The 10,635-nt window shown below is 33.4% G+C and overlaps 1 protein-coding gene across 1 annotated transcript; it reads right to left on the reverse strand.

Moving 5' to 3' along the window:
• Positions 1-2,722: 2,722 nt before the first annotated feature.
• On the reverse strand, positions 2,723-3,724 carry DEFB113 (defensin beta 113). The gene is made up of 2 exons (XM_032299364.1): positions 3,623-3,724; positions 2,723-2,913 (listed from the first exon to the last, which is right to left on the reverse strand). The coding sequence occupies exons 1-2, from the start codon at positions 3,678-3,680 to the stop codon at positions 2,723-2,725; spliced, it is 249 nt and encodes an 82-aa protein (XP_032155255.1). The 5' UTR covers positions 3,681-3,724.
• Positions 3,725-10,635: the final 6,911 nt, after the last annotated feature.

Here is a 10,635-nt window from a genome sequence, read left to right on the forward strand (position 1 = left end):
CCCCTCTGTCCCTCTCCTAGCCACCCCCAACAGACCACAGTGTGTGATGCTCCCCTTCCTGTGTCCATGTGTTTTCATTGTTCAACACCCACCTATGAGTGAGAAAATTCAGTGTTTGATTTTCTGTTCTTGTGTCAGTTTGCTGAGAATAATGGTTTCCAGATTCATCCATGTCCCTACAAAGGACATGAACTCATCGTTTTTTATGACTGCATAGTATTCCATGGTGTATATGTGCCATATTTTCCTTGTCCAGTCTATCATTGATGGGCATTTTTCTGATATAGATAACTTGTGTTCTATCTTTATCTATCTATCTATCTATCTATCTATCTATCTATCTATCTATCTTTTGGATCAATCTGGCTAGAGGTTTCTGAAAGACAATTTTTACTTTTAAAGAATCAGCTTTTGTTTTCATTGTTTTTTTTTTTTTTCCTCTGTATCCATTTTCTATTTAGTTGATTGCAGTGTATGAGATTCCAATTTGTCCTCCACATCTTCCCAACTTTTGTTATTATCTTTGTTTTAATTACAGTGGGTGGGATGTGATATCTCACTGAAATATTGACTGGCATTTCTTTGCAGTTAAAGTGGAACATGTTTTCATATGCTTGTTGAACATTTGTAAATCTTCTTTACAGAAAGAGCTATTCAAATATTTACACCTTTTTATAATGGGTTACGTGTATTTTGTTTTTAGTTGCAGATAGTGTATTTTTTATATATTAACAGTTACGATGGTTGGGAGGCAGCCTATTTTCAAGGCTACTGTGGAGCTAGAAAGGGGGAATGGAAGTAAGGCAATTAAAATCTCATTTTTCTTACTGAGATTCAGTAATTTCTCTTGAATAAAGGCTCCTTGGATTTTTTGCAAGTCTAGTTAATTTACAGAGCTCTTTATAAAGTGGATTTGGACAATTTTATCACAGTATTTTTCTTACTTTTATGGAGAAGCAGATTTTCTGAAATCTTTACTCCATTTTTCCAGAAGCCCTGCCCATAATTTATTCCTTATTGCTACTTAAAACAACAACAACAAAAATAAACAAACAAAAAAATAACTTCTCTAATTTGAAAGTTAAGCTCTGATCTGTTTAATATTCCTGTGCAATAAACTACTCTGAAAACTAGATGACTTAAAGCCTAAGAAAAACACATTTTATTATGCTCATTAATTATATGTGACGAAAATTAACATAGAACATAATAGGGCATGAGGTGGCTTATTTTCTTCTATGTCTGAAAGCTCGCCTAAGAAGACACAGCCTAGGAGTGATTTCATATTGGCTAACTCCTTCTTATCCTCCTTTGTGGGTTGCAGTTTTCACATGGAATTATGTAAATCCTATTCCTTATGATTTCAGACTTTTCCACATCAGTCTGTAGCTTTTTATTGGGTGATTTTTTCTCACTGCTTTAGTTAATGGATCAACAAATCTATATTGAAAGCACATTCTTCTTTCTTGTGCTTTACACATGAATATAGCAGGAAAGTGTAAACTTTATACGTCATAAGTGTTTCTTTCCAAGTTTGCTCCTCTTACTATATTTTCTAATGAGTGGTCATATTGTTAGGCAAATATTTCAAGTAAGAAACCTGCAAGTTATCTATTCCTCTTAAACCTAACTTCACTGAAATTCTTTGATTTCTTCTAAGTCAGAACTCTGCCCTAAATTTTTATACTGTCTAGATTGTTGTTATAGATTTAAATAAGAAATACATTCAGTGGATACTTTAAATTCTGAATGCCAAGTTTTACCGATGCTTTATAATTTATAAGAAAGTTTTTGTTAAAATTATTTTAATATCATAATATAAATTAAAGTGGAATGTGGAAACTTGGAAACCCAATGAATTCATTGAAGACAAGGACAAAAACAGAAGCATTTGGTGTTGATGTATAAGATGAGAGAAGTTAAATAAAATTCTAGAGGACCAAGAGAAGCGACCCTTGAATTGGTATGTTCAAGATTGATTATAATAGTCAGCTCTGGATGTTAGAATTAGAAGTGACTTTTCTTTTTATCTTTGAACATTTCTGTATTGTTCTAAATTTTCATATTATTTTAAACTTAAAAAAACTCTTAAAATGTTTTAATTTGCTTTTATTCTGATACTAAAATAATAAATACATATGTAAAACAATATAATAATATAAAGAAGTAAATAAATCACCCCTGAACTCATCTCTCCAACATAATTACTCTTAGGGCTTAGTGTTTTTCCTCCTGCTGTTTTTCTTTTTTGATGTATTTTCACATGGGTAAGGTGCTAATAGATTTCATTTACTCTTTTCAGTTTTGTTAGCTCTTTCTTAAAATTATTTTTATTAAATTCGCTATTTTGTGATTAGTATCTGTATAACTTTGTGTCCAAGAAAAAAACACATTTATATGGAAACTATGAGAAGGTACATAAAAGAAAATAAATATTTCTCTACCAGGCAAATAAATAGGACAGAGACTAAGAATAAAGGATCAAAAGTACTCTGTCACGTGGATGGAGATAAACTTCTGCTGATTTCGTGAAGAACATGCTACCACTCATTTTTTTAAATTTTTCTTATACTAAGCCAATATTGAACTCACTAGTTATGACATAATTGTGTAATCCAGAAGGCCAGAGATCAACCACTTAAAAATAGATTGATAACAAAAATTCATTTTTATTAATAACATTGTTCTGATGTAATGGTATATAGTGTTTTATAATTATAATTTATTTTTGGTGAAGTTTAGTAGTGATTTTGTTAATGATTGGCTTTTTGTATTCCCGTACCACACAGCAGGGGTTAACACCGCAGTAATAATACACATATTCCCAGCTGTTGCATTCAGGCTTGCAAGCACCACGAACAAGTTGGCATTCTCTTTTTCTCTCTGCAACTTCTCTTGTATTTTTCTGTGGAACTAGGAAAAAGTAGCTATGATCATAAGTCCAGATTTAATATCCTTAGATACAGAGATGAATAAAGTAAACTCTTTAAAATGGAGAATTATACCATTCTGTTTCTGAAATCATGCCCAAGCAACGCTATTGAGATTTTTCCCTTTATCAGCTAGTTCAATATACTTATTTATCCAACAATATTGCTTTTGCCACTAGCTTTTTAAATTATCTTTCTGTAAATAGAACATTTAAAAATATATAATTTGTGTATGCTTCTTCAAGTGTAAAGAGAAAAGGACATGGAAGAAATAGTCTACATGTTTTGCCTTCTAAATAATCATCTACCTCCAACCCCTTTTTTCTCAACCCCTAGCAGTCATTAGGTTGGCTGTAAAAAAGCTTAATTTTGACAGTAGCCACAGTACCAGTTTGTAAAATTGATTTTGAAAGCGAAGGCAGTAGAAAGTATCTAAAAAGTTATAGTCTCATCACACAAAACAACAAAATACATATATTTAATTCTACATCTTATGGAAATTTTTTTTCATTATTTTCTCCACTACCAGTTCTACTCATTTCTTCCTCCAAGAAAAAAACAGACTAACTTGCCGTAAAAGCAGTTTGTATGAAATCTCCTAACAATAATGTATTTGTTTTTATTATTTTTGGAGTAAAGCATTGATAATAACATTTTGCCCTTCACATCTTTTTTATAATAACAAATATTACCTGATGGACCACAAGACACAGTGAAGATAAAGGTCAGAAAAATACAAAGTATCTTCATTGTTGATGCAGTTACACCTAAGTAAAGTTGGGACAGAGTTCAAAATGTCTCAGAGTTCAAAATGTTCTTTGGTAAAAGAAACAGGGGCTCTTGTTTTTATAGCGTTCTTGGAGTGATTACAATTCTGGTTAATGCTGCCTTTCCAGACTGAGTGCATATTCATGTAAGTATTGTGAAATAGCAAACAAGTGTAGTAGAGAGTTTAGTGCTGTTACAATCTCAGTGAATCAAACATGAACTCGTTTTCATTTTTCTAAGTAAAAAATGGGGTTAAAGTATTCTTGGTCACTAATTAATTGAAAGCACACAATCAATATCATTTGCATTTTCAACCACATGCTTTTTTGAGTATTTATTATGTACCAGGGGCTGTTCTAAGCACTTTATATAGATTAATTCTCATGACAAATTCTATAACATAGGAACTTTTTAATTTCCAATTGAGAAAACTGACACAGATTATGTAATGGCTCACAAATTATACATGTAGTCATTGATGGAGTAGAGATTATCAGGTTATATGATAACAGAGCTCATTCTCTTAACCTCCACCCTCCTCACTCTCACAGCTGTGTGATGGGTTTCTATCACGTGCAGTTATTCTCTGTATACATGGCCTGAACCAGGCACTGTTTCTGGAATTCAATTTTTCTACAAATATAAAATATTTCTATATCACTTTTTAATATTGTTATATTAACAATCATCATAGTTGTGCCAGAATAATCAGTATCACTATTTACATGCTGTGTAATGATAATTCAGTCATGAGATTATCTTATTAATAGAGGAAAGCAGTGTGTTAAGAATCTAAGGAGCACTAGATTTAGATAGGGAAAACTCACCTTGAGGTCTGGTTCTCAGTTTACCATCTATATATTTGAGATAAATATTTATCTATCTAAGCCTTAGGATTCTCTTCTTGAAGGCCAGATTGGTAGGATCAACCATATTCAGAGTTTTAATAGCAAGGATCAAGTAGAAAACATGTAAAAAATAATAAGTAATCAATAAATGAATTTAAACAATTTGGTCCACTTTTACAAATCTACAGCTGGGTATTTAAATCCAAAAAGATGTATCCTTACAACTTAATGATATTGTCTTATCATTAGAGAATGTCACTATTTATATTTATACTTAATTTAGATTTTAACTTCCTCTGACATCGAGAGAAACAAATTAGAAATATGTTCTATAATCTGAGTTTAAAAAGCTGCAGTCCAGTTCTCTTGTCTTTTGTGTACTTCATTTCTTACTCGAAAGGTATCTATTTAGAGCCAAACCGTGAAAAATCTATTCTATCAATATTTTCTCTATATAAAATGCTAATAAGAATGATTTGAACCATTGGAAATTTAATAGACTAATTGTGTATAAACAGAGAAATAGCAATGACAAACTTTAAAAAGTGGGCAGTACCATAGTGATATCATGCATAAGAAAATGACCTTGGACAATAGGGTCCATTTTTGCTTGAGTGCAACCATATCCAATTTATCTGTGTAAAATAAGCCACTTCTATTGAGTTGGCACATGAGTTAAACTCACAAATTGCATATTTTCCCCTATGTGTTTAAAGGTGAAGTTTGGTCTAATTATGCCTGAATCACACTGAACAAAGGTAAGGGTCTGAATTCTCCCAGCAAGATACATTAAGTAGAACCTAACAAAATGCATAGAAAGCAAGTTAACTCAGTTACTTATTGCTTGCAATGGGCATCTTATGGTGTCATTGGGAAGAAATTCAGATTCTAGATTTCTAAAAACAAAATGATTTTTATTTATTTTGTTTTGCTTCTTAGGGAGGAAGAGACAAAAATAGAGAAAGTTGGGTGAGAATGAGATTGGGGATCTGATTAAGGGATTGTGATTTTTTAAGGGAGAAAGAGACAAAAATATTGAAAGCTGTGTGAGAAAGAGGTTGGGGTTGTGTTTAAGGGAAGAGGGGAAAAGAAGAGATACAGACAGAGTCTTTAAGAATAGGGAACTGACTTTAAGTGTGTGAACTAAATAGTAAGGTCGATGCGCCTTCATATATCTACTTACTTCAATCAGAATTTAGGAGTATGAGATTTTTTTTTTGAGTTTTATCTTTCTTCTTATAATGTTAGATAATCGTAGGCAGTAACTGAGTAGTTCAGAGCTAGAGGTAAGGGTTTTTGGAGCTGTGAAAGAGAGGGTGGTTAGACTTTGTGGATGCTGGGCTGAGAAATGCCTACGAGGGAAACTTTTCCAGGCCGAGACATGGATGTTGGGAATACAAGCAAAGGGTATGATGCTGAGGAGATAATCCGAAGAATATACCAAATGCGATGCTATTCTCTTACAAGAGTTGCTAATCAAAATTTTGATACTTTCTTTAAGTCATCTGCATAAAGTATTGGTTTGTCAGTCAGTCACTGGTTCTCAGCTTTCACGTTTTAGGAGTAACAGTCTAAAACAGCATACGGTCTCTTTGCAGAGCAAAACCATAATGCCATTCCCATTCTTTGTTCTTCACTACCACTCACTGCATTATTCCAACTCCTCTCCACTCCCAAACACAAATATCTCAATGAACTGATGGCCACAAAACTTTAAAACTAAAGTAAAAGAATCTATTATGTGACTAATTTTATGTAACAGTGACATTGATTGGAAATTTGAGAAATTTTCAAATCTGAAAGAATAATACATTTATTTTACAGATGATGCTATTGAGAATTACTAATAAAACAAAAGATGACATAGGTGCCAGTAGCTGGCTCTTCCGCCACAACTTTTACATCTTTCTACTCTAAAAGCTCTATGTACACTCCAGTGTTGAGGGTTCATATATTTAGAATCCATGAGTCTGAAAAACTAAGCTTCTGTCATGCCTGATTCTGCTGTACCTTATAACAACTATTAAATGCTTATTGTCTGCAGGCACTAGTGTATATAATTTACATGTGCTAATATGTTTAAACTCATGAAACCCCTAAGACACAGGTACAATGTTTAGCCCCATTTTTACATACAAAGAAACTGACACAAAGAGATTTAAGTTATTTGCCCAACATCAGTCAGCTTGCTGGTAAGTGGTGAAACTGGAATTAAACACATTATATTTGCAGAGCCCACCTGCTTAACCATTATTATGACATACCCTAAATCACTTGGTATACTTATCTTAGAATTCCAAGGAAACTTATACAATAAGAGACATATGTGGTTTCCAAAATAAAGGGAATATTATAATTTATTTGTCCTCTCTCTGTATGTATTTATTTTTAATTTTCAATTATTATGAATACATAACAGTTGTGCATATTTATGATGTACATGTGCTACTTTTATACAAGCATATCATGTGTAATGATCAAATCAGGGTAACTGCAGTATCCATCGCCTCAAGCATTGATCACTTTTTGGGTCAAGAACATTCCAATTCTACTCTTTGTTATTTTGAAATATATCATAAATTATTGTTAACAATAGTAACCCTATTGTGCTGCCAACGACTAGCTCTTATTCCTTCTCACTGTATTTTTGTACTCACTAATCATCCCCTTTATTCTATCTTCGATTCTTTAATCACCTCCTTACTATCCCTGCCAGCCTCTGGTTTAATTTTTTTTGTACTCACATATGAGTGATTTTTATACTCACATATAAGTGAGATGTGCAATATTTGTATTTCTGTGGCTTATTCCACTTAACTAATGTCCTATAGTTCCATCCTTGTTGATGCAAATGACAACATTGTATTCTTTATCATGGCTGAGTGGTATTCTATTACCTCACCTTTTATTTTTGCAACTGAGGGACACTACTGAAAGCAGAGACTTTGAAGAGAAACCGCTATTGGGAGTTTTCCTTTTTAAGAGAATCTAAACGTGAATATAGCATGTGATTGTGGATAGGCTACCTAAGTGAGTAAAAAAAAGTAAAAGTGCCCTTTTACTCTCTGGCTGTGTGTGTCGGGCAAGGTACATTTCCTTTCTCAGCATCAGCTTTCTTGGGAGTACTGGGAATAAAATTGGTCATCTTGAAGAAATGAAGAGTAAATTATGTAAGGCATGTAGTTGGTACCTAAACGAATGCTTCTTCCCTTTAAATTAGTACCCTCTAATTTGACTGTACTAATACCTCTAGAAGCCTTAAGCCACAGTTCTATCAGAAGCTTTCTTCCTTTGATATTTCCTTATGCTTTTTGAGTCAGAAGGCTACTTATGAAAGAAAATTATTTATGTGTGTGTGTATGTTTGTGTATACAATAATGTATACTATACTTAAAGTTGGGAAAAAAAGCAAAAGAAAAAAGAGTAGGAATAAAACAACTAAAATAGTTGAAAATATCTGAAAATGCTTGTCTATATTGTCCACAATCCTTACAGAAATATGTCCCTTGCTGATGCCACATGTGAAGCATATTTTTTCTTTATTCCTCCATAATACAAGGACCCTATATTGTTAAAAATGACCACATACCATATAACATTTGAGAACATAGCCTCTAATATGAGGTCTACAAATAAGAATTTACTTTTAGGACCTAAAACTAAAGAATAGAGCCTTCAATTGCATGCTTACATCACTTTGAAAGTGGTTCCCAGAATCTCATAAATGAAGGAAAAAGATTTGTAAAGTTTTTCCAAGCTCCCTTTAATACAATTCCCTACTTATAAGCATCCATACCCTTGATAAGTCACCTTTATCTGATACCTTTTGACTAAATGAACTGTTTAGAATGTAGAATGAGCCTTTTCTTTGACATTAGAAGGACCTGGATTTGAATTTCAGGCATGATTTTACTGCCCAAGTGATCTTTTTAAAATCCCATTCCTCATCTATAAAATGGTGATTATAACATCAAATTTACTGGGTTGTATTGCATATTAAATAAGATAAATAAGATTATACATGAACCTGACAAAAAGGCATTCATTAATAATTTTGAATAATACTGACTTCTTACTCTATGTAGGCACAACTTGACACTCTAGAATAGAACAGTAAGCAAGAAAGACATGGTCGCAGCCCTTGTAGGGCTTACAGCAAGCAAAATGAGTCACATAATAATCAAACAAATTAGTAATTTCAGATATGAATCACGCTGCACAGAATCCAACAGTGTGGTAGGAAAAAGAGTGACTATCAAGAAAGGCATTATCATAAGTGATCAAAGATAATTTCTATCATCCTAGGAAGAAGGTGGCCAACAAAGAATGTCTCATGCAAAGAGATGAAGTTAAACGTTTCTGAAAGCATAATGTGTGTGAAGAACAAAAATCAGGCCAGTGAGATATGTTTAGTGAGAAAGGGGCAAGTGGTAGGGTGAGATTTAGAAACACACAGGTCTTTTCACTCCATGATGAAGTGATGGATTTTATTATAAGCTTAGTGGATGCCAGATGAGGATTACAAATTCTAGAACTATCAGAAGGGGAGTAGAAGCGAAGTCAGAAAGGGAGGTAATTTTGGAGACTTCTGCAGTGTGTTCTATGAGAGAAAAGATGGTAGCTCGGATAAGGTGTTTCTCTAAGCTGATTATCCCTTTCTCCCTTTGCTCTTAACTGTCCCCAAGGGTTTGCTAGGTTCTCCTCACATAAACCTGCCTAAACCTTTGTCTCTCATATCTGACCACAATTTAGGAGAGCCTGTCCCAGTGTTCTGACCCATCATCTGATCATTAATCATTGATATGTATCTTGTGTTTCCTTCTATTTTCCAGTCAGCCTTGAGTTGGACTCTCTGTGCCTTCTGAAGGAACAATTCCATAATAGGATATACGAGCCATGTGGGAGTTTAGAGTCATGGGTTTTTCTTTTACCTTATGATAAATGTACATGTTAGGGTACATTTACATCCCCCAACTGTGTTACCATCTGACACAAAGGAAGAAACAGAAACCCTCATGGGAAATATTTCTGGTTAGCTGAGAGATGGGTAAACATTAAACAGAAAAATTATGACAATAAACACTTGAGGAAAAAAAGAGGAGAAGAAAAGAGAGGGAGAGAGAAGGAGGAAAGAAGAGAGAAAAAAAGATTGATTAGTTAAAGGAGGCAGTTTTGATGTCACTAAAACAGTGTTTCCTGAACTGAGATGTCCATGTAAATCACCTGGGTTCTTGTTAAAATGAAAATTCTAGTCAATAAGTCTGGGGCAGAGCAAGGATAATCATTGTCTTTACAAGCAACCTTTTAGTAGAAATGCTCCTAGTCTGTGAAGCGCACTTTGTGTAGTGAGGCTCTAGAGCACATCATCTAAGCAGGTACTTACACGATCGCAACTGTGCTGTTGGTCCTCGCACAGTATGTATATAGAGAAGACACCCCCAGAACGCGGTGACTAGAACACATTAGAAGTGCATTGTTGCAGTGATAATTATTCTTTCATTCATCTTCAATGTATGTTTTTGTTATGATGGAATTGGGACGAAAGCATAAGCTTATAAGCATGAGTTTTTGTTATGCAGTTTTTAAAAACCAAACTCTACAATTAATTTCCCTTTCAATAAGTGGAGTAGCAGTTCAGAGAGAAAAAAAAATCAATCAGGGAAGGATATAGCTCTCTTAGGCTTTCCCCCTGTAAGATGCAATAGAATATGTTTAACAAGAATATGTGCTAGAAAAGAGTTACAACAAGTATAAATAAAACTGAATGATTTAAATTTAGGTTTAGATTTCAGTTTAGAGTTAAAAATGTAAAAAATAAAGAATTATTATTTTACTCATAATCTTAGGGATACCTTAGGTGTACCTTGTACACCTTACAACCTCTTTCAAGCTTGATGTTCTCAGTCACAAGGTTGGTAATGTCCTGATGAATTAATCATTAATTTTGTAACAGCGCTTCTTTACCAGCCCTATTTTTACTTGGATTATACATAATAATCTGGAAATAACTTCAGGAATACCCTTCTATAGCTATCAAGAAAAATTCCAATAAATATATTACACTTTTTTTGAAGACATGTGTAGCAAAA

The sequence above is a fragment of the Sapajus apella genome, unplaced genomic scaffold, assembly GCF_009761245.1.
Source record: "Sapajus apella isolate SASKATOON/1434 unplaced genomic scaffold, GSC_monkey_1.0 scaffold41, whole genome shotgun sequence".
In the NCBI taxonomy this organism is placed as follows: Eukaryota; Metazoa; Chordata; class Mammalia; order Primates; family Cebidae; genus Sapajus; species Sapajus apella.